Source organism: Sciurus vulgaris (genome assembly GCF_902686455.1).
Source record: "Sciurus vulgaris genome assembly, chromosome: 8".
NCBI lineage: Eukaryota > Metazoa > Chordata > Mammalia > Rodentia > Sciuridae > Sciurus > Sciurus vulgaris.
This window is the reverse complement of record NC_136468.1, coordinates 120,171,457-120,196,778: the sequence shown is the minus strand read 5'-3', so window position 1 is coordinate 120,196,778 and position 25,322 is coordinate 120,171,457. Positions and strand designations below refer to the sequence as shown.

At 41.2% G+C, this 25,322-nt stretch overlaps 1 protein-coding gene and 2 pseudogenes across 3 annotated transcripts; 1 reads left to right on the top strand and 2 right to left on the bottom strand.

The window, feature by feature from the left end:
• Nucleotides 1-4,059: 4,059 nt before the first annotated feature.
• Nucleotides 4,060-4,626, bottom strand: LOC306667259 (histone-arginine methyltransferase METTL23-like; annotated as a pseudogene). Its single transcript has one exon. The product of its transcript is annotated as a histone-arginine methyltransferase METTL23-like (transcript).
• A 5,495-nt stretch (nt 4,627-10,121) lies between these two features.
• On the bottom strand, nt 10,122-11,393 carry LOC306667250 (glycoprotein-N-acetylgalactosamine 3-beta-galactosyltransferase 1-like). The gene is given in 2 exon segments (XM_079149737.1): nt 10,122-11,163; nt 11,165-11,393. Coding segments are annotated over 2 exon segments (987 nt in total). The 5' UTR covers nt 11,243-11,393; the 3' UTR covers nt 10,122-10,254.
• Nucleotides 11,394-23,854: 12,461 nt separating this feature from the next.
• Nucleotides 23,855-24,311, top strand: LOC306667265 (ADP-ribosylation factor-like protein 5A; annotated as a pseudogene). Its single transcript has one exon. The product of its transcript is annotated as an ADP-ribosylation factor-like protein 5A (transcript).
• The last annotated feature ends 1,011 nt before the right edge of the window (nt 24,312-25,322 follow it).

The following is a 25,322-nucleotide window of genomic DNA, read 5'->3' as shown; positions in this document are numbered from 1 at the left end:
GGAAGAGGCAAGTATGGAAGGCTAGGTATCTCTGCAGATTCTTAATGACAAAGGTATCAGCCCAGGATCACTGCTGGACAGCAAGGGATTGTGCCCTGTGTGTGGGTTGGAGACTCAGACAGCTGATGCGGCTGAAGAACCCAGGCGCTGGGATCTCCATTCTCTCACAATGAGCTTGCTGGTAGAACACTTGGACATCATGTAGTCTTCATAGCAAATGTAGAGCCCTGCAGCAGCTGCCCAGCCTGATACCTGGGGCCATTTTCTCCAATGTGTTTCCTTCTCTGAGCCGGCTTCTGCTGTGATTCTGGGTAGATACAGTGTGAACCTCACCCTCAGAACCCTTGATCACTACAGTCCAAGGTCATAGAATAAACTCTTCTGACTTCCAATCTGAGGACTGCTCCTTGGATGCCTGTTGACCTCCAAGGCTGGACTTCCTCTTGGGTTCCCCTGGACATCTGGATCTTCTGTTCTGATTGTTCCTTGCAGCAGTTCTACTGCCAGTGTAGGAGCTTCAGAGCATGGGCTTACCTCTTGCAGGTGACCCTTAAGCCCCTTTTTCCTGGGAGGGTGTGGAAGGGAATATAGCCTCACTCTGTGGCAGCTTCACCCACCTCATCCTTCTCGGCACAGTGCAGAGAGGTTGTCTCTGCAGTGTCCTCTGAAATGGGCCAGGTACAGTTTGTGTAATGAAGTGTACAAATATAAAATCTGTTTCTGGTCCATGTGTTTTGATAGAACACTGGAGAGTGTAGAATAAAATGCAGCCCTACTGCAAAAGGGTCCTGCTTCATAAAAACCCATGTGACAGGACTAAGGGAAGTTTCCTTATGATGCATACAAATAGGCATCAAAACTGATGTCATCACAGCATAGGCAATGCTACTGGAACACTGGATGTGTTTGGCACCACAGCTCATCTGTGTGCTTATGCCACCACCAACATCCTGTCCTGCTCCTCCATCTCTATTTTTTTCTCCTCCTCCTTCTCCTCATTATCATCATCATTTTTAATAAAATTATTTTACTTCATCACACATATGTCCTTTGCACTTCACCACAAAATTTTTACCATCCATAAATGTATAATCATTAATACTCTGTGTATTGTAATCTTGCATTAAAGACTACTTAGTAATAAATGGTTTCTAAGTAACACTAGCAAATTTTTTTAAAAAATCTTCTCATAATAGTCACATCCAACTTTTTTGCAAGAAAAAATATTGGCATAAAATTTGTGGCAATTATGTGATGAAATACTAGTTAGAGGTGGAAATTTTCTGTAAATTCTTCTACACTCTCCTGGGAAATTCCAGGCCCACCTCACAAAATATTTAAGTTGCTGAGTTCATTTTTCAGAGCTCCTTAGATGAAGGACAGGGCTCCAATGACTGTGCCACTTAGTGAGAGCTGGAATGTCTCTTTTTTCAATTAATAAGATACTTTTTGTTCTTTGTATCAGTATCTGTAAGTTTTTTCCCTAAAGATTAGAATAACCTTCCCCACTTCAAAACAGGTAAAGACCAGAAGTGAAAACAATGGTGTCAATTCTGGGAGTTGGCCCAGGTCTTAGAATTCAGATCCTCGCTGCATCAGGCAGAACATGACCACAGCAGCAAGTGTGAGGGCAGGGATGAAAAGCAGGTCTCATCTGCTATTCGGTTCACTGCTGTCTCTATTATGGTTTGACTGTCATTAGGAACCCAGCTAAGCCTGCAGGGTCTCTGATGATAAGTGGACATACTAGGGCCTCCTGTTACAAGTATTATGGTGTTGCTTACAGATGTACCCCTGTGTTGTGACCAGAGGGAGCCAAAGTGTACTGATGGCATGGGGGAGGGGAGCACAGGTGTCTCCAACCATAGGAATGCAGTTATCCCCTGTTGTTGGACAACCTGTGTGGCAGAGAAGTGAATCAAGGTGCTTGGCATAAAGGTGGAACTGTAAGTGTGTGCCAATACAGGAACTGTAGTCATATTAGTGGCCACAGGACTCTGATGTGATAGTGAATCCCAGGTGCTGTGGTGGAAGGTGAATCCAGATATGTCTCCTCATACATATTTCCTAGGCATGAATTTTTTTCTGTCCAGGTGTGATCCACATGTACTGATAGATAGCAGGAAGAGACCTACTACATCTTCCTCTTGCCTAGGACCATTCTTCCGTCAGTAAGTTCCCCCCAAATTGTACTCTGTGCCAATCTAGAACTGTCATGTTGCAACCTGCTCAGCATCAACAAAGGAATCATGAATAGGGGTAATTAGAGGTGAAGAAAACACAGAGACAAAGAAAACACAGAGACCTTTTTATGGAAGTTGGGGCCAGTGGGCCACTGTCCTCTGATGGAGGAACAGTGATCCATAACCAGCTCCACAATTTTTTTATATAGGGTCTCATAATCAGGAAGTTAAACGAAGGAGTATTGTAAATTGTTCAAGATTTGTGAGTTGTCATATGTTTCTTTGTGCACTAAAAATTTACAGAGATAGAAACATTTTTTTCAGCTATTCTACTGTTGCAACATTAGAACATTCTGTGATTATCCTGCTGTACCCAGGACACCCATTGTCCTGGGAAATATGGTAACTGTTAGTGCCAGAGATGAGAGTCAAGGGTGGTAACATCCTCACATTTGGCAAGGAATGGATCCCAGGCTTGGCTATATTTGGACTCACAGGATCAGTTGATCTTGTTTTCACTGGGTATTGGTCTTGCCTAGGACCACATTTCTGTCAGTAAGTTCCATAATAAATAGGACTCTGTACAAATCAAGAACTCTCATGGCACCTTGTGTTCTCTTATACTGTGTCTGGATTATTCTTGAACAACACCCACAATCACTGATATCCTAAAACAAATAGATAATTACATGTGAAGTTGGGCAACCTCCCTGTAACTGTGTGTTTAGTGCTTCCTCCACTTTATAGATGATATGTTGGATAGAAACCATAAAAAATGACTTGAGGAGAAGTTCTAAAGTAGATTGAATTGAAACACATCTTCCTTCTTCTAGAGTTCATTTAACTAAAACACTGGGTGCAGAATATTAGGCTGGGAGTCTTGTGTGTGTGCGTGTGTGTGTGTGTGTGTGTGTGTGTGTGTGTGTTTGTGTGTTTCATAATGTTATGGGGAGCAACTTAAGAACAGACCGATCACCACTGAGAAGTTCAAATTTGAGAGTCTTTATTAAGCTGACCAGCTCACTGTCTCACACAATGCCCCAAAAAATAGCTATTGGGAGAATAGCCCCGACCACAGGGTTGTAGGGGTTCTTATACCAAAAATCACATCAATCATAAGTGTCTGTTGCTATGACTCAAAATTACAAACTAACATCATGAGATCATCGACAGAGGGGGAAGTGGGTCAAACTGACCCTTACCTAGGTACAAACTAAAGAATGGTTGCTAACATCCACACAATTACCGTTTACATGGTACATTGGTTACTACATAGGAGTTGCCATTGTATATTATTAAACATGTCACACTAAGTAACTGATGATGGGCACAGAGGTGGGGTGTTCCCGTGGGAGAAACTTATTTCCTACATAACATGGAGTCTCAGAGCAAAATGGAGTCTGTTTAGTCATTTCCCTTAGAGTCTGGCCTATAACATTCTCATGGAGCCAGATCTGTCAGCCCATCACAATAAGAGGATCTTGCTGTTTCCCAGGCTGACCTTGAACTCTTGGGTTCAAGCAATCCTCTGGATTCAGCATGTCAAGCATTGGGACTATGGGTGCCCACCACCATACCTGGCTGTATAGTGTGTCTGAAAGGAAGCAATTTTTTTCATACTAACAATGGAACCCAAGGGTGTTTCGCCACTGAGCCACATCTATAGCCCCCTTTTCAAAAATCTTCATAGGTGTTTTAGTTATTTTCATGGTTATGTTGCTCACAAGTTGTCTAGGTGACACATCACAATCTCAAAGACCAACAGATTTGACCATCTTCAAGTCCACTATATTTTTCTCAAGACTCTGAATGAAATAACCTGAGCCTAGGTGCCAGGTTGAATTGACATGGTCCCAGAACAGCTTGTAGACTTAATTCATAGACTGTCTTTTGCAAAGGAGCAGATTACCGTTTCAACAGTATGTTTTCCTGGACATGCAGATTCTGCTCTGTCACCTTTGTCATCTTTATCTGCATCAAAAGACTCCAGAGGAATATGGACATGTTTCATATACAACTTGCAGAGCAAAGCTTCAAGTGACTCCTTAGCACTTTTAACCTGGTAATGTGAACCACACTTTAACTTTGGGGTTCTTCTGCCTCAGAAAGTATACTGTAGTATCTTCAAAGTCTTCTGGTTCAAAGAATACATCAGATGCAAGAATAATATCTTGTGGTAGTAGGGCCAGAAGATCCTTAGAGATGTGACCCATGTTAGTCCTACAACATGCACCCAAGGCAGCTATCCATTTGTAAGCTCTGGTGACAGATTTCTAGACAGTGAGGCAGCTCTGAGCTGCCTGACAGTATTACTTCAGTGCCACATTTTGCAGCCAAAATTCCTGGAAGACTCACTCCAACTCCAATCTCTTAAGACAGGCTTGCCTGGAAGATATCCACTGTGAAACTGGGTTGGAACTACAGCACAGGGCCAAACATACATTCCATATTGGAAATGTAGGACCTGTGGGACACGGACCCAGGACGTTTCCCTTGGCTCCTGGGCCAGCTCCTCCAAGAAGTGGAAGCGCTGTGCCTGGGCCATATGTCCTGGAAGACCATCAGCAGCCAGAAGGGAGTCTGCCCACCGCTGGTGCTCAAGGAACGGCAGAGGGTGTGGGGCCACCAGGTAGTCCTGGGGCCACTTCCAGGGCTCCAGATGCCACTCGGTCCTCTGCCACCCCTCATGGTCACTTCCACCTGGCAGCAAGAAGGGGAAGGTGGGCAGGGTAGCCAGGCGCACTGAGGAAGTAGGGGGGCCCACTAGGCGAGACACATAAGAGAGAAACCTGGGCAGGGTCTCCAGACATTTATACCTTTTGTCTTGAGATAGGGTCTCGCTAAGTTACTGAGACTTGCTTTGAGATCCTTATCCTCTGGCCTCAGGCTCCTGAGCCACCAGAATTACAGGCATGGACCACAGCATTCAGGTAAAGGAAGCAAATCTTACAGGACTTGTCAATGACAGCAGGAAGAATCTTTATTCTTAAAGTAACCTAATCATGTGAAGCATATTGTGTGATTGCAGTATAAATATCTGAACATCTGAATACCTCTCTGAACTAAAATTCAGAAATGAACACTATTAATGGCATTTCCAATGTGGGGTATCTATGGAGAGATGAGTGAGGAAAAAGGAAGGCACCAAATTAAGGGATCCTTATCCAAACAAGTCATGTGGTTTCATGGTGAATTCCTCAATTGTCTGAAAATTCATTCCAATTTATCTGTTTTATTTGTTGAGTCACAGAGATTTGTTTTACTTCATTGTGTGGGTATGTATGTGTGTGTGTGTGTGTGTGTGTGTGTGTGTGTGTGTGCGTGTGTGTGTGTGTTCCTCTGTCCATGATAAAACTGACTCTCAAACTTGGAACACAGGAGAAACAGAACCACTGAGAAAATGTTTCTTCCTAATGTTTCTTATGAAAATTTGTGAAATGCTCTTTAGTCTCTGTATTTTCAAATTTATTTGGTTTATACTAATTAAATTTCCATGTTGAAAATAGTATGAATGTTAATTTTTTGTTTCTTTGTTTTTTGCAGGTAAGATGAAGTAAGCACATATTCTATTTCTGTATCAATGCTGTTAAAATGAAATTCTGCCCAGCATCCCTGGAGCAGCTGTGTGTGAACCATGAAATACAAGTCATAGAAGGGAAGGTAGGGAGAAAGGATACTAAAGTGCCACTCATCCAGAGGACAGATGTCTGCTTGTCCTTTTTTCTCCTTAGCTTGGACTCTATGCAGCTCTGGAACTGAAAGGGGCCCCAGCTGAGACAGGACAAGCCCGACGTTCAGTGTCACATCCTGATTACGAAATCATGTTTTGTTTCCTTTGTTTTCCTACTGTCCATTTTCAAAACCCAGCCTCCAGGACATTCTGCCCCAGTGACAACAGTCACAGCAGAGGGAAGAAGGACATGATCTTCTTCTAGGAGGGCATTCCCAAGAGGATGGCATGAAGCTCCCTTGGTTCTGTTCCTGGGTCTTCTTGGTACTCAGTCTGGACATGTGCACTGGTATAGATGAGCTCAGCAATAAATGCACACATTTTTTAACCAGAGGAAGAAGGGAGAACACCACCATTAAGATATAATTAAGGAGGTTGTTGAGAGGAATGACCAGAGCACTTGTCAGCTTCTGGTCTCACCTCCAGCCTGCAGAAACAGATCTGAAGCTAAAGAAAAGACAAAAAGCAGGATTGATGGGTAGTTCACAACCAGTTCCAAGGTGGGAAACTGCATGGTGTGTACACCAAGTAAATGCAAATACTATTGCAATGCTTTTATAAATTAGCCTGAGATAGGAACCATAACCTACTCGTGGAAAGTTAGAATTTATATCCTGAACTGAATTTGGCTCATTATCTGCTAAGACATAAATATGCAAATAGAATCAAAACAAGATGCAGAGTTTCATAAAATAATATTGGAATGTTTGGGATAGAATCCAACTATCTTGATATATAATGGATTAAGAAAACCTCAATATTTATGTGAAAGATAAAAAGGAGATGACAGAGATATGGGGTTTCTCTGACAAAGGCTTTATTGAAGCCATTGCAAAATCCATCCCAGAAATAAAGGCAAACACTGTTGAAGTAAAAGGAAGTCTAAAAATACAGGAAGGAAATTAATATTTATGAATACATATATATATAACAGTGAAAGAAATATGTACTTCCAATTTTCAATTTTGATCTTTTCCCAGTTCAGCCACACATGTATTGTAACTTGATTGTGATGCTGGGGAGCTCCAGTAAGCCTTGCAATCACAAGGAGGACTAACATACTCTACATTATATGGTATTAGTAAACAATGAAGTTCAGCAGGCTAGGTGTCTGAAAAGCAGTGTTTACTTATATTTTTTATTTATTTTGTTTGTTAGGATGTAACTGTCATTGAGAACCAAATGACTATATATATAATTAGACTTTCATTCTAATTGGGATTCATTGGATTTGTACTTTGTGGAAATCATATCAATTGAAAATTTCTGAGGAATGGTGTTCTCACCCACCAAATGTATTTTTCTTTTTTTTTTTTTTTTAAGAACTCCTTTAGTTAAGAGTTCATACTATCCAAGAGAAAACTTAGGTACAGAGGTCCATTTACCTGAGGGACTTGCAATTCTATTAAAAATTGACTTTAGTCTCTGTCTTGAAGATCCTGAGCCTCATTTCATTTGTAGCAGTTAGTAAATCAAGAATTATGTTAAATTAATGAAACATGAAGCTGATGTTTATTGCAGAAGCATCTGACTTTGAGAGCAATTGTGCACCAGGCCCATCTTTGTGTGCTTGCATCCAACTATAAAGACCCTATGTATGTCTAGTTGGTGGAGGCCCTTTGTGCTGAGTACCAAATCAACCTAATTAAGGTCAATGACAACAAGAAACTAGGAAAATGGGTAGGTCTTTGTAAAATTGACGGAGAGGGCAAACTCCATAAAATGGTTGGTTGTACTTGCGTAGTGGTTGAGCACTATGGCAAAGAATCTCAGGTCAAGGATGTTATCAAAGAGTACTTCAAATGCAAGAAATGAGCAAATAAAATTTTTCATTCACATTCCTAAAAATAAAATAATAGATTCCACTCTCATTTTCTCCTGCTTGGTTTCTCTCATATGGGTTTAGAAACAAGTGACTTTAATGAAGACCTGCATTTTCCCTTGTCCCATTCCCTTTCCAACATCATTAAGACTTGTTTCAGTTGGACTTTCTTCAAGAAAAGGCAAAAAGAAGATCACCCATCCAGGGCCACCATGACCAGAGAGTGATGGATATGGAATGAATAAAACAATCTCATTGATGCAAAAGTGCACCAAGGCAGGCCTGCACCATGGAGGAACATGGAGGCATTTACAATGAATATTTCCCTAAGAACTGGAGAAATTGTACCTAGAAGCAAGGACTTTACCTTCTCTTTCAACAAATGAAGAGGTAGAGAGATATACATCTGCTGAGACCACATCACACAGAGTAAGCTGTCACTGTCCCAAGAACATAAACCAGTGACTATGTTTTGCTCATTATTTCATCAAGGACAGAAAGGAAGCTGAGAGAAAACTGAGTTTCTAGTCCATTTTGCAGAAAGCAATCTCTCTACAGAGTTGAGGAAGCCTTGTCAGAGCAAGGAGATTGTGTCCATAGGGGAGATTTTTGTCTCTCCTCTCCTTAAACTCGGTGCACTGTGATAATTATTACTGCCTACATATGAACACAGTAACAATCAGCCTCATCCTCCACCTGGATTGCAGAGATGGTAAGAGAGGTTGTGTTGTAAATCTTGGAGCCAGAAAAGCAATAAAAGATCCCTGAGAGCTGACTACTAACATTATGAATCAAGAGTTTAATGGATTTTTCCTGGATGAATTTAGTACCAGGAGTCATAATTATATTTCCTTATGTCACTGCTGGTTCCAGCAGAGGAGGTGGTGACCAAATGTCCAGGAGTTCTCAGAGTGAGGCTGAGTCAGAGCAGACTGTCCAGAGACCTGAAGAGAGGGGAAAACACATGATTGTTGAGTTAAACCGTGATCAGGTAAACCTGAGCAGGAGGAGGCAGAATATTAGCCCAGAATCCCAAGACCCCTTTTCCGAAAATGTCATGCATTTTCCCTGATTGAGGAGTGTGAGGACCAGCAGAATCCAGGCCTTGGTGGAGTTGCCCCAGAGCACTCCCTCCTGAGACTCCAGCCCTGGACCTGGCTCCTCCAAACATCTTTTATCCCCTTCATTTCCTCGGAGAAATGAAGGGGGTACTCAGTGCAAATCTACTTCTTGTACCTGCCTCTCCTCAGCACACTGTGGCTTGTGCTGGACTCTATACACTTTCGCATCCCTCTCCTGAAGAGTTCAGCTGAGGGGATATAATCTCCCTGCCTTAGATTTTCTGTACAGAAGCTTAAGCTCTCTCTCCTTTATTACACAGGAGGGAAAGATCTGCTGAAGTCCATCATCTCTGTGAGCTCCTAGCTCTTCAGTGTCTCTGCTGAGATCTCACTGTGTCTCTGTGACCTTTGAGGCATACTCCATAATGCCCTCTGCTGGTGCCCATCCTCCCAAACCTCTCTAAGGAAAAAAGTCTGCTTACCCCAGGAAACACTTGCTATGGTTGTCGTTATTGGGGTCTCCCCAGAGGCAGCCTTGTTTTTGCCCCTCCCCTGTGCTATGTGTGGAAGCATATGCAGCATCAAATTCCACCAGTATGTCAGTCACTCCCTGGTCACTCACCACATGCCACATGGACCACTCAGCAGTCAAAGGAGACTCATGGAAGAAACAGTGTGCCCCACCAAGGACCATACACCTGACCTGCTTCTGCAGTTTCATTCTGGTCTGTCCATTTCCAAGTAATGACCAGTACTTTCTCCGTGACTGAATCTCAGTCTCAGAAGTGAGGACCATGAATTCAACTTTGTGTGTAGAATATCTACAAGGAGATGAGAGCAAAATGGGAAGGGAAAGATTTGAAAATGGGTCATTTCTATTCAAAAAGAACTATTTATTTATTTTATCTTATTTTACTTTTGGTAGTGAGGATTGAATATAAGAGTTTTTTGAACTACTGAGTCACATCCTCAGCTGTTTTTTTTTTTATATACGTATTTATATATTACTGTATCAAAACACATTTTAACAGACTTCACAGCTCATTTAAAGCTTAAGTTTACAGTCTTTCATTTGAAAGATTTCTATATGGAATGTTCACTTAGAATGAATTTCTCAATGGGATTTCAGGATTCTATGTCAGAAATGCAGAAGTTCTTCACTGCAATGCTAGACACTCTTTACCTCGGTTCACTCACATTTTTCTTTCAAGGGTTTCCTAATTTTACTTTTGGATCTTCATTTTTGTTTGCTTGACTTATTTCATTTAATTTATTCTCAGGTAAGGCAGGTTGATATCTATATAAATAACCATAGGGATGAAGATGATAAAGGAGGTATTCTAATTCATACATAGTTGTAGAATCAACATAGTGAAAAGAAACTGCCAGATCAGAACAGCAACCAGGCCCCAAACATCTCCTGAGGATCAAAACTGCTCCTGGTTGAGAGCCACTATTCTAGATGATAATTTGAAAGCACTGGCTTGTGAAGAAGAGAGTGGTACCATGAAGTGAATTGTTATTATGCTGAAGCTCTACAGGAGGATAGTAGTTATAATTCCAGTACCAAAAGGTTCTGGGTAGATAACCTTTGATTAAGTGGTGTTCTGGTACAAAGGGATGAAAAGTTTCTTTTCCAGTGGTATCTCTGGAATCTCCAGCTTCCACGTTTATGATTTCCATGCATTTTCCCAGGGCTAAGTCTTCAATGGAGGAACTATGTGTACATTTGTCTGTTTTAAATGCATCAACGAATCTCTTCAAGGCTTCTTTGCTTAGTACGTATCCTGCTCCCCCACTCATGTAACCCTGCTTTACATAGGGCTTAAATCTTCTCCCAAAGTAAATGGGTTTTTCAGGGTCATCCTTTGAAAGCAGCCATCTCAAATTGTCAAGTATGACATAAGTATCATCATCTGCTTTCATAAACCAATCAGCATCTTCTAAATAATGGTCATGAACATACTGAAAAGCTTTAATTGTTTTCCAGTAGAGTTGATCTCTGCCTTCTTTGGTTTTTAATCCCACAGTGGGAAAGTCTTTATTTTCTTCTGAACTCATAAACAACACTTTATTACAACGTTGAGCCCATGTAGCTTTGACGTGTTTGGCCTTTTTCTCTAGATTCTGAGGGCCTGTCATAACCCAACAAAGAATTTTAACTTTCTGGAAGAGGTTTTCAGCGATGTCTGTGTTCTCATCTTTATGTTGGCTAGAATCTGCATTGAAGTTCATTTGTCCTTCTAGATGATTCTGTCCATTATCATCTGAATGCCTAGCATGGGGATCATTATGAAGAATATTGGGCTGTGTGTCACCCTGTTCTCCCAACAAAATACTAAATAGCTGAGAGCACAAAAAAAAACCCTATTGCTGATCCACAGAGGAAAGTTAAAAAATTCAACCAAGATTTAGAGGCCATTTCCCGAAAGTGTATTTCTGACATCAGCAGCTGCTCCCTCTCGCCCCTCCTGGGGGGCGGAGAGGGGATCAACAAGGGGCTGGCGACCTTTGCTCGTCTGGGCAGCCGCAGAAGTGGCTCCTGGCCGCTAGCCCGGGCCGCCCGCTACCGCCCAGATCATTCTCCCGCGGCGGCGGTGGCGGCGGCAGCCGAGGCGGGCTCGGCGCGCGCTCCCGCCCGCTTGCTCGGCCCCTCTCTGCAGCGAGTCCAGGCCGCCCAGCTGTTTTTTATATTGTATTATAGACAGAGTCTCACTGAGTTGCTTATGTCCTCATAAATTGCTGAGACTGGCTTTAACCTCATGATCCTCTTGCCTCAGTCTCTCAAACTGCTTGGATTATAGGGATGTGCCAACTTGCCTAGCCAATTTTTTTTTATTTTAATTGATATTTTATATCGTATTTATATTATCTGGGACAGTGTGGTATTATTACCAATGTATAAATTGTTGACTGATTAATTCAGGCTAATGAACTTACCTCATTTTCTTTTCTCAAAGCAGCTTAATTGAGTTGTAGCTCACATATCAACAACTCAGCCTTTTCAAGTAGGCACTCCAATGCTCTTATTGTGTTCAGGGTTGTGCAACCATCACCACAATTAATTTTAGAGCATTTTCTTCACCCAAGAAGGAAACTCCATGACCATTATCAGTCATCCCCAATTGCTCTTCCTCTTCCTAGCTGTGAAAGAAATCATTTATTTTCTTTCCATTTCTAGGTGATTTTCTATTCTAAAATATTAAAATCACTTTCATGTGAGGAGAATATTGAAGTTATATTTTATTCAATTTCAAAGTACATAATATATTAGTATTAACTATAGTCACCACACTATTCAGTAGACCAGTAGAAATTATTTCTCCTGTCTGACTGGAAATTTGTCCCCTTTTACTAAATCACGCATTATCCTTTTCCCTTCCTCACCTCACCCCTGTTGTGGAATCACTTTATTCTCCACCCCTGTGACCCTTTCTTTTACAGTTTCCACATATAATTGAAATCATATAGTTTTTATCTTTCTGTGCCTAGCCTATTTCTCCTTGTATAAGCATCTTTTATTTTTACTATAGACTTCATACTTACCTAAAGATTACATTCAATTGTATGCTTAACTTATGTGTTCAGTCAAGAGAAGCAGTTATTTAGATTATTTTCTGCCTTTGTGGTTTGTTTCCATCCTACCCCATGAACGTAGCAATATCAAGCAGACTTATCTCAAAGATATAAAATAAAAACTGCGCAAGTGTGACAAAGGGTCCTTCATTCATTTTCTGAAAGCACTTTTAAAAGTGTTTTCTCTCTTTCAGTGTTTTGCATGGCCTGTGGTACAGATTGATTTAATTTTCTAAGTAAAAACATCATTATTGTTTTCAGATTCCATTTAGGATGGAGTCAGCACATACCATTTTTTCAGATTGAATTTAGCAATTAAGAAAGAACTTTAACATGAAAGAACTCTTTGACCCCTTAGGAAAGCAGATCACAGAAGGCACACTGGATAAAACACCAGTATTTTAAAAAATTCCCAAACAACAGAGAGTTTTCCACTTCTACTCTGTGTTCTTAGCCTGTTCTCAGGCAGCCTGGGGCCTGACTGTACTTCAGGAGATGCCACACTGTTGGAAGCTGTGAATGAATTGTGGGCTTGTCTGTGCCACCTCTAAGCAGAGGTGGGTCCCTCGGGAACTCTCAGTATTATCTCATTGATCTGAGACCGCTCCATTGTCTTGGCATGTCCTGCTCAATAAGAATTTGTGATAACATGGAATTTATTAGTTCATACAGTCCTAGGTTCAAACACAACTCCTCAGAGGTGAGAAGAGATATCAGTAGGTCCTTGAGGCGCCAACTGCCTGGAGGAGGAAGACCTACTGGTCAAGTGATGTATCTCCAATCCGGCCAATTTCCCTACAGCCTCTCACTTCTTGTTTATCTTGAAAAACTTTTTCTCACAATACATCCCCTTTTCGTGTTTTGCTATAAATAATGCATTGGCAGGCCTTTTCTCTTTGTTAGAGATCAACTCATCAGGTCTGATCCACACACCAGGCCCCTGCTGTGAATCTATTTTCCATGTCTTTATTTCTAAAGTTTACCTCAGACTTTTTATATCCCATCCAGTTCACATCTCTATTTGGTTTATTGATCCCTCACTATGCAGGACACAGTGACACCCCACTCTGTGTCTCCTAGAGGAGAAAAGGAATTCTTCATGCTCTGAGAAATGTGGGATGTGCACATTTTCTTTTTCTTAGATTTTTTTCTTTTCTCCATTCTACTTGATCCCAACTTGGGAAATTGTCTTGTCAGAGTGGTGGCAGTGGAGACTGCAGGGCTTGCCTTTCTCACTTGAGGAGCTGATTTCCCAAGAGAGTGTCACTAATTCCACTACTTTTGTTACTCTGTATCCTCTTAGTACTTGGTGGGATCCTGGCCTCTATCTTAGGAAATGTGCAGAAATGAAGAGAAACTAAAATCTCAGTTTTTTTGACAGAAGACTGCAAGGGCAGGCCTGAGCACTCACACATAACGGGAATGTTTTGGAAATGATTGGAAAAATCACCCTGCAAATCAGTCTCGATTCTGAGTTACCCATTCATGGTTCTGATCCCAGAGTGGATACAAAGGAATATGGACCAGAATTGATATGTAACTACTACCTGGAATTCAAATGACCCCTGCAAGTCTCACAATAAAGCAAGATCCAAATGTCATGGATAAGTGTTTCTAAACTAATACAATATCAAAACCACAATCCACAGAAAGTTGGTTTAGGCTAAATGGACATAGAGTTTGCTGAAACAAACATATCAATGTAGGATTTTTAAGTTGATGCATCATATCAGAATATATAATTAGACGTGTCCTGTATAAAATACAGGACCACTAGGCATGCAAAGAACCAGGAAAGTCTCAATTGATATTAAAATAATGAACAGACATCCTATTAACCAAATAGGACAGCCAATATCATAATTAAGACTATAATGCAAAGATTCTACACCAACCTTTAAAAAGATAGTAGAAATAAGGTCAAAATCTCTGGAAGTGAGTGGAAAGAGACAAAGTTACAGCAAGGAACCAGAAAATAGAGTAAGCCACAAAGTGGCAGCACCACAGATGAGAGGTATGTTAGAAGGGATTAAGAGAATACTGATCTCTGGTGAATGAAAGAGTAGAGATCTCCACGTCATAGCAAGGAAACTGTCCCCTCATATAACAGAAAGAGGAAAAAAGAAAATTTTTTTTTGTTGAATCAAAAATAAGTTCTATTTTCTGGTCTGCCATGTCAGAAACTTGCAAGATGTCACAGCACACTAATAAGTAAAGTTCACATACACCAAATTGAACAATTCCTCTTAGATGTATCAGAGAATCAGTGATCGCCTCACAAATAATCCACCTTTCACTTTTGCACCTTGTAGTCTACTCTCCACTTGACAAATATATAGCCCTTGGGAGCATTAGTGGACTCATGGAGAACCTACAGAAGATCCCCTTGATGTGGCTCTGTGTTCAGATTCAGACCAGATTCCTTCCTTGTTCCCCTTCCCTGCAGGATCAGCACATCCAATCCAGCAAATGCTTTTCTCTTCTCACATACTCTTCACTCTGATCCTCTCTCCAACTCTTCCTTTTGGCTCCTCCAGATCCTGAGTTGTCCTTGGCCCTTCCTACCTTAGTCCATCACTCAGGCTGTTTTCTAGAGAATGGAGGGAAATGTTCATTGTCTCAGAAAAGTACTAAGGAATAGATCAAGTTTTGGATGCCCTTAAATTCTGGCAAACTAGAAAGAAGTAGTTACTGTATTTCATCTTCTAGAAAATAAGCCTAAGCTCATTCCCTTGTTCAAAGAATGAGTGGCGATATTTTTATGGATAAGTGTACTTAGTGAATCTATCTCTGGAATTCTAGCTCGAAATTGGTTGGGGTCACCATTGAAATCATTGGGAACCACTGAGGGAGAAGGGGTCCACCTTCAAGACATCACTTCCTTCTGGAACAAAAGGACCCTCTCAGGACAAGCCCATCCTAGTGAGAGACAGTTCATCTGCAGGGCACATCAAGGATGGAGCTTCAGGTTTCCAAGGGAAGAAAAAATCTTGACTAGGAACACAATCTCCACTCAAATTCTTGTCAAGTACACCTCACTTGACTATGATGACAAATGTCTGTGACTTAAAGAAAGACAGCACCTATCTTTCCCTTTGTCTCATTCCCTCAGGAATGTCCTCAGATTTTCTCAGTGGTTATTACTTCACCAACAGACACACTCATGAGAACAAACAGGGAGATGTTGACTACAGCATGGTGGATGCAAACTGTATGCACAAGGGATTCCAGGCAGGTCTGCACAGTATGGGAGTAGGAGGCACCAAGAGCAAGGATTTCCCTGAGAAGTACTGGGACTGAACTAAACAAACATCTTCATACTATTTTACCCCTAACGTAAGGATGCGAAAAAAGTTGCACATTCAGGTACAACATCACACAGCTAAGAAGCTATTGTTGTCCTTAGATAATAAAAAAGAAATTTTGTTTCCTATTGCACTTCATGGTAGAGCAAAAGTGGAACTGAAAGAGAATTGAATTCTCAGGGCCCTGTGGCATGAAGTCCTCTCTCTGCAGGTCTCAGGAAGCATCTTCAGCATGAAGAGGAACATGCGATCTCAGAACAGGTTTTACACTCACTTCCCCATGAACTTGGAGCACTGTGTAAAGTGCTGCTGCTTGTATATGAGTAGCAGTAATAATCAGCCTCATCCTCAGGCTGAAGGCTAGAAATGGTCAGAGAGGCTGTGTTGCCAGACTTGGAGCCAGAGAAGCAATTAGGTATCCCAGATGGACGATTAGTGACTCTATAAATCAGGAGTGTGGGGGATGCTCCTGGGACATTTCGATACCAAGAGACATAATTATACTTCCCAATATCATTGCTGGTTCCAGCACAGGAGATGGCCTATAGAACCAGAGACCGAGGGAGGCTGAGTCAGAACAGATTGGGACCAGGACCCTGAAAAGAGAAAAAACCACACTGGTATGTCAGAGCTGGTCCTAGGTGAGCCTGAGCTAGAGAAGACACAACATTAGCCCAGATTTCCTCTTGTCCCTTCCCTGGAGGTGTCACCTGTGCTCTGAGTGAGGAGATGGAGGACAAGCAGAGCCCAAGCCATGGTGGTGATGTCCTGAGGATGTTGCCTCCTTAGCACCCAGCATGGGCCTGGCTTCCTAGACCTCTCTTATCCCCTCCCTGACTCAGAGGAGGGAGGGGCCTCCATGCAAATCTGTTTCCAGCTCCTGCCTCTCCTCCCACTACCCTTAGCTACCTTGGACTCTGGACACCTCTGCCTCCCTGGTCATAAGAGTTCAGTTAAGGGATTAAAATTGTTTAATGTGTGTTTTCTGGACCAGGACAGATGGAACCTGTGGCAGTTCCCAGGAAGTAGAGCCCCTTTGGGATGTCCCTAACCTTCCAATAGTGGAGATTATTTAAATGTCACCTGATGATTCCCGGACTTCTGTGTGCTGGGTGGGATGTCCCAGAGGACATAGTACCAGGATAACTGGATAGATCCAGTCTCTCCCCTTCTCAGGAAGAGATATGGCTTGGAGCACCACACATTCTCCTCAACCTGCTCAACATGCCCCTGCTCTCTCAGGATGTGTGTCCAGACATTGCTAAGGCCTCTGCCTCAGGAAAAAAAGAAAAAGAATCCTGGGCTGGATTTTGATGCTGAGACCTGGTGTTGTTAATAGCCTTTCTGGAAAATAATTTGTTGTAGTACCACACATTTAAGGCTGGCACCCTAGTGCTGTAGACATAATCACGGGAAAGCACCTGTTCTGACCTCATTACTGTTCAGGTATACCACAGCAACTGCTCTCCTAACTCCAGTCCCTCACTGCCCCCTGGTGGACTCACAGGGAAGCTCCCAGCCCCTGGGGAGGGCAGGGGAATGGAGCTGGATAATTGGTAATTGTCCTGCTTCCTCTCCTCAGTGCCGTCTCCATGTCCAGTTTGAGCCCCTCAAACTCACAGCAACCAGTAAGTAAGTGTGGGGCTGAAATCCTGAGCATCTCACCCACCACAGGTAGGGCCATGCTGAGTTGAGAGTCAGCTCTAGGCTTCCCCGAGGTGTGGACTTCGTGACGAATAACCTGTGCAGTGAGAAAGGAGCAAAAAAGAAAGGTCCAGACCATTGTGGATGTTCCCCTGAGTCTGCATCCTGAGGCCTAGGCTGGGATGGCTTCTTCAAGTCCTTTCTCGTCCCAGTCTAAGAGATTGCTGCCCATTATGCAAATCAACCTTAGCTCAGGGCTGCTGCTGGAGGAGCTTTTTGATGTGCAAAGTAGTGCTTATCCACAGGGGACAGAGAGAGGAGGCACAGCTTTTCAGACTCACCCTCAGCCCACGGGATACTTCTTCATTGTGTGGTCCCTTAGCTTCCACTGACAAATGTTGCCCAAATTGTGTCTTCATAGATGACTCTGTCCTGAGGAGGGCCTCGAGGTCATTGTGTTCACCAGGAGATTGACACACATGCAGATGGAAAGACATCTGCATCAATTAGGGGCTCTTTATTCCAGTGCAGATGACAACAGGCTCGTATAGGAAAGGGTTCTTGATGGTAATTTGGATAACAGTATTCTGAAATAGCAAGTCATGTAAATGTGTATTACCCTCTGAAGCAAGGTAGATACATTTTTATAAAGAATAGTTCTGAGTAGTTCTCCGGGGTCTGATCTGCACCTAACAATGGGGTGGGATCATCATCTTTTTGTCTAGGAGAAGGGAACCAGCATGAGTCCTGTTGCATTTAAACCCTCAGAAGCCTGGAGAGGTGCTCTAATTCAATCTCAAACCCAATTCCTAGACTTAAACCAATTCATGTTTTGTCTGTATCTAGAATGCATTTTAAGAAGAAGCCCCAAGAAAGACTCAAAGCGCAACTGGGCACTATAAAAGTCATGGTGAGAAAAGTATGCCCGAGGCCTATGTTTAGAAAGATTTATCGGGCACGAGTTATTTCAAATAAAGAAATTAAGTGAACATGTAATTTCGTCTTATATCATCTACCCAAGAAAGAAAAAGGAAGAAGCACAAAGCTTATTAGTTGACTATGATATCAGGAAATGACATCTCCTTTAAATTTGTCATTGGTTCTATCATTCTGCAGGGTAGAGTGGAAATATTCCAAAACAGAGGGTAAAATTGGAAAGTAATAAATCACTCCTAGTGGGAATCTTATGAGGATGATCAATCCTGAGGCTTCACCCCTCTTTTCTCCATCAGAATAATAAATAAAAATAGTAGACTAATGCTACCTTTAAACACCTTAAGGGCTTCTGCTCAAGGTTGGTTTTTATGTTCATTTGATTCATGCCTCTGTCCTCTGTAACATTTGGATGGATCCTGAATATTAGAAGATTATCAAATGCTCATATAGAATGTAACTTCATTATCCATTTCTGCACCAGCTGTGAAATATGATGGTACATAGTATAAACCATTGATATGAAAGCTGATCCTCTCAAAGAGTAGGATCTGAAAGAGTGTGAATTCATGTGGAATGGACCAGACATTTTATTCCCTTAGATATGTTGACTCTCTTTTCCATGATGTAACACAGTCCATGGGGGCTTGGATCATCTGGAAAATCAAGGGAACTTCCTTGGTCTCTATGCTGTCCTGGTAATTGTGCCTGAAGTGACAGGTATATTGAGAAATTTGGAGAGACACAAACATTCCAAAGATTATGAAGGAAAGCATCCTTTTTTTTTTTAACCACATAAGCTGAAACATTCTGGGTTTAGTTGTTCCAATCATTCTGAGCCATCTCCCACAAAAAAATGAACAGTTATTTCATCTCATACCATCCACCTAGAAGAAAGAAACACAAAGCTTTTAAAGTGACCACGATATCAGGAAATAACATATTTCAATATTGAGTATATTGCTCCTATTCACATATTACAAACAGTGAAAATACAAAATGAATGTAGTTTCCAGAGTAGGGAGGCTCTGTGGCATATCTCACAGTGATTCCAGTTGTTCAACTATATAAGCAATTGTATCCAGTAGACAGAGAAACAGGAGCTGGTGACGTTTAGATCCAGGCCCCATAGGAGAATCCCAGTGTAGATCATGGGTTTTTGGACTGGATGTGGACCTAAAGTAGGAACTATGCACCTTTTGAAAAATAGCTCTTGGTGCCTTCTCAGGTTTCACAAATGCAGGAAAATGTGATATCAGGTGACCATACATCCAGAACTTGGAAATGCACCAATCATGAGGTCAGGCAGTTCCATCATGATCACGCTAAGGTGGATGATGTGTATGTAGGGTGTGTCAGGAGCAGAGTTGAGGTTCAGTAAGCTACGTGGACCATAGCTCACGTCTCTATTCGGTTATCAGTGGCTCTCTCTGAATTCCTACTTGTATCCTTTAGGTGGTGACAGATCTTCCTGCCTGAGAGTACTCTGAAGGGACTGTCATTTGAGGGGTCCAGTCCAGCACTGTCCAAGAATAATATAATGAGAGCTTCTTATGCATTCTAAAGTCTGACAGCCACATTAATAACAGTAGATTAAAATAAAGAGATGTATAATTTTTTAAATAATACATACTATATAATTAAACATATGAAAAATAGTATCATTTACATAAGGAATTGGTGAAAACCTATTTATGATATGGACAAAAGTCCATAATTTAAGTAAAATAGTGCTAGCATTTCTAAATATTAAAAAAAAAACCCTGTATTTTTCAGTATAAGAATCAAATCCAATTTTTCAGTTACTCAAAGATGAAAGTTAACAATAAGAAATGTCATTTATATATATGCTCTTTGCAATATAACACCAATTTTAGGTGTCTGTTTTCATTATTTCTTCTTTATAATAGACAAAAATTTTTTTTTCTTGTCAAATACCCTTTGTATTTGCACAAGTTGTAAAGATGCCTGTGTCTCGTGTAATGCTGAACAAAGGGAAAAGGAAAGGATCTAAATGATCAGGTGCCGGCTGGCTCATTCTGTTAGTAGCCTCCTCCCTAAAATACACATCATTGCTCGGGAACAATGTGTTCAAGGTTGCAGGGATGGAGAATTTTCATGGGGTTATCAGTGGGGATTTCCATTTACAAAGGTAACAGCCTGACTGCAGCTACTGCTCTCTATGTGCCAGTGGAAGATACCAAAAAAAAAAAAAAAACTTTCCAAAGTATCATTTTTCACCATGGTAGGGCAGTCCTTTATTCTTACTGCAGTAGAATTTACTCTGGATAGGGTTGTTTTTTTACCTGCAATACTTCCCGTAAAACTGGTAACAGTGGCTTACAGAAGCCCTCACCTATAGCCATGATGTTCCACATGGGACTATTCAGCACAGACCTCAGTTCGCAGTCAATAAAGGTCAGCTATGGTGGGAGAGAAGATGACAGAGTGGATCTAGGCAGCAACCTCTGCACCCTCCACAGTCCAGAAAGGAAACAGTGAAAGAACACTTGACCAGAACTCGACATCAGACAGTTTGATTACCAGAGCAATAAATAAGGAGAGAATTCTTTCATCCTGAACTCTAATAAGTATGGGGTTAAGGGGGTGGGGTAACAGAGAGAAAGAGGGAGAAGAAAAGCACATATAGCTACTTCCTTAGCAACAACTAGAACAAATGGCAAAACACAAGAGAACAAGGACAGTGAAGGAGCTCAAGCAATTAACCAAAACTGTGAACTGAGGAGCTGGGATTGTGGCTCAGTGGTAGAGTGATGGCCTAGCATGTGTGAGGCACTGGGTTTGATTCTCAGCACTGCATATAAATAAATGAATAAAATAAAGGTCTATCAAAATCTAAATTTTTTTTAATTGTGAACTGAAAGTCATGCTGAGCATGGCATTCATTTTGTTGTAGAGTCCACAGCTAGCAAGTCTCCCTAGAAGAAATTATTTTAGCACAGTTTCTGCCTGCCCCTCCAGATAGCAACAAATAAAACCAGAAGTAATACCTCTGAAAAGGTCTCAGTAATCTGTTTAGGATGAACTTGCAGAAGGATCTCTGCTAGCCAAAAGTGACAGAAACTCCCTCTCCCTCACTGTGGACAAGGGGCATTAAGTGAGCAGATCTGAGAGCTAATCACTCCTGGGAGAGCTAACCCTGACCCAGTGCAAAACATAGCCTGTGTAGGAGTCCAGGCCCTGCTCATATCCTATTCCCATCACAGTAACAGGTAAAACCCTTGTGAACTAAGCCAGCCAGGATGGAGATCTTTGTGCCAGACATATCCCACTGACAGCCTACACCCCCACACCCCACAGTTGCACAGGTGTTGGATAGCACCACCCTGAGGAGATCATGGTAGCAGAGCAAAACAGATTCCTGCAATTCATGGCCACGACAGTTAAGAACTCAGACTCAGGTTGGATAACAGACTCATTATCCCAGTCACAGAGACTATACCCCAGTAACCTACATCAGCCGGAGAGGAGGATTCTGTGTCACAAATGGTATGTGGAGATCTTGCATCCACAGGCCCTGTGATTGTGGGCTGCCACCAGGGGCTTTGATAACACCATTCCAGGGGACACCAATAAGAGGGGAGTGAGTAAAGTGATTCACAACCTGGGGGTGGTGGAAGTTCAGACACAGGTGGGCCAAGTGATCCTGTATCCAAGTCATAGGGATGGTATTCTGGCAATCTACATCAGACATGGGGGAGACTTCTGCACCACAGGTGACCCACAGAGAACATGCAATCACACGTCCTATGCTTACACATAGTCACCAGGTTCAGTGGACGGAAGTGAGTCCACAGTATCCCACAGCAATCAGCACAATAGCCCTAATCCCTGCATCCTGTGCCCCTGCACCAAAAAGAAACAGCCAGCAGACACACACAGCATCCACCTAGCACAGTTTCAGGTCTCTGGACTGATGAACAAGAATCACCTGGTGAGAAATCCATTGCAACCAGGGAAATAGCTCCTGTTCCCCAGTATCTCTAAGGAGGATCCAAAGCTGAAGAGTGATGGGCATCTTCTAAAGGTGCCAAATCTTGATGAAATCCAAAACAAGAGGACTCAATAAGAATTTTCACCACCCTGGCATGAATTTCTACCAATTCTGATTTTATTTATATTATCTTCCATGTTTTATTTGATAGTTGCTCTCCTAGTTTTTATGTTTTACCCTCACCCAATTCGATTGTATTTCTTCTAATATTTTAAAGCATTAACTGGAACCATTCTCTGTTTTCTTAGATTATGCATATATTTGCTCCTCTTAAACGCCATTTCCCTCTTATGTTAACAGCACTTGCCTCAAATCCCACCACATCCATATTTTTCCTTTTTTTTTTACCTTGGTTGGTATTTTTTTCTATATTTTCTCCCCCCACCCCCAATTTATCTCTCCTCCCTCCTCTTCACTATGTAATGCAGTATGAATTTTGCAATCTTTAATAATTAATTTCTCAATAAATCCAGATCCTTGCTACAATTTTATTCCTGGGCTAGAGAAACTATGGAGAACATTTTCAACTAGTTTTTCCTAAGGTTGATGAATATATGGTTTATTCTGAAGCAACTGCATAAATAGGATTTAGTGTCTTCTCTCAAAGTGGTGCCGTTGCTGAGAATAGCAGAGGATGCACACTGAGTGTAGTAAGAAGGAATATCTGGACATTCGCCCAACCTGATTCTTGTAAGAGAAAACAGCTCATGAATAGTCCCTTGTACAGAAGTAGAAGCAATAATCATCCCAGCAGATGGATAGACATCTAAGTAAAAAAGGAAAGGAACGAACCATCCCAAACAGCCCACAACACTTCAACAACTGATCCCACTGACACCACAGTGGAGGGAATGATGGAGAAAGAATTTAGAAAGTTCATAATTCAAGTGTTTAGTGAGCTAAAAGAAGAAGTAAGGAATGAACTAGAGAGAAAATACAGGAAGTGACAGATCATTTCAATAAAGAGCTAGAGATTCTTAAAAAGAACCAAATGGAAATCCTGGAAATGAAAGACTCAATAAATCACTTTAAAAATCCTATGGAAACCATTAACAATGGATTAGACCTCTTTGAAGACAAAATATCAGGTTTTAAAAACAAAGTATATAATCTTGAAAGCAATAAAGAGAAGATGTTAAGTTACCAAGACCAGAATATTCAAGAAATCTAGGATAACATTAAAGGCCAAATCAAAAAATCATTGGCATTTCCAAAATACAAACTAAAGGAATGCACAATCTTTTCAGTGAAATAATCAGAAAAATTTTCAAACCTTAGGAACAAGATGAAAATCCAGACAGCAGATGCCCGAGAAGCTGGAGGAGGACTGGGGCCTTGAAGGTCATCACAGACAACATGGATGCAATGTCCAGAAGCAGGCAGCAGAGGCAGCAGTGAGACCTCTCTCACAGCAGAGTGGCCTGGATTGGGGCATTCCTCTGGTTCCCTGGAAGCAGACTGTGGTGGCCAGAGCAGGAATGGCAGCAGCAGGAGAGGTGGAGGCTCCAACATGTATCTCTACCCTTTAGCCTGACCATGAGAGGCCAGGAGGCCTGCGTGACTGGAGGAGATCTGCTGCACAAGAATGGAAATTCACTTCACCAGGATGTGGAGACTGTTCAATCACCAGGGAAACAAAGTTATCATTGTTGGATAATGCAGGGAAAACTACCATCCTTTCACAACTTTCTGTCAATGAAGTTATACATACATCCCTACAATATGAAGTAAGATAGAAGAGATGGTGATTAATAATACACTTTTCCTGATGTGAGACTGTGTTCTTCCTGGAATACTTACACTAACACAGAGTTTGTAGTAGTGTGGACAGTACAGACAGGATTTCTGTAACTAAAGAAGAACTCTACAAAATATTAATACATGTGGATCTAAGAAAAACTGGATTATTGATTTTTGCTAATAAACAAGATATTAAAGAATGTATGACTGTAGCAGAAATTTCCCAGTTTTTGAAACTAACTTCTATTAAAGATCATCAGTGGTATATCCAAGCATGCGGTGCTTTAAGTGGTGAGGGATAATACCACGACCTTGAATGGAAGATGTCACAATTTAGGATTAGATGACCTCTGCTGACCTCAAAGACTTTGACAAAATGCTAGACTTTACCTGAAAGCTGCAAAAGTTAGTGGTTTAGATATATTTATAATAAACTGATTCCATTTTTTCTATAAGAAGAAAAATTAAGACCACTTATTTGAAAACAAGATGAAGTCTCACCCTCCAGTTTGCTTTCTCGTTAGTTCCTTCCAAAGTACTTTATAAAGCTGTGACTGACATTTTTCACGATGAATCCTCTCAAGACAATGTATAGTCTGTGGTAAGTACAAAAGAGCAAGGAAGACGTTTTGAACTTTAAGAGTTTTATATCAGTATACCCCTCCCTAATTGAATATTGTTCCCTCCTTGTTCCACTAAGTCAAAATGCAAATCAGCACAGATACTGTTTCCAATATTTTCAAATGTCAAATTACTTATTAAAAATGTATTTTTCTTAAGGTTGTGTGTGTATTATGTATATACCTCAATTTCAAGTTAATGACTTCGATTTATTTTCTAAAGAAAAGCAAATAACACAATAATTAGTAATGTCCTTAATTATTTCCATAATGAGATAAGTACTAGAACTGGTGTTAAATGCCATTTTATACTTTTCCTGTATGCTCTCTGTATTATAACTGTCCCCTCCCCCCCACACACACACCAAATCATGGAGCTGCTCTCAAAAATAAGATACAGGAAAAGCTTCACATTTTATATCTATTTTGTTGACCAACAGCACACATGGAAACATGTAATCTAACTGAGTGAAATATCTGAAAAACTCTTGGCTTTACCAGGGGACAGAATTGCACAGTGAGCCTTTATCAGATTATTCCTTACATTGTTTTAAAGTACTGAATACATTGTTAATCCATTTATCAGTCAATATTAAATTGTAATTAAAACTATCAATGATTTCTTAATTAAAACTATTGTATGAAACATGTCTAACAAGAGAGGTAGCATTCTATAAGTATTATTAAATAATT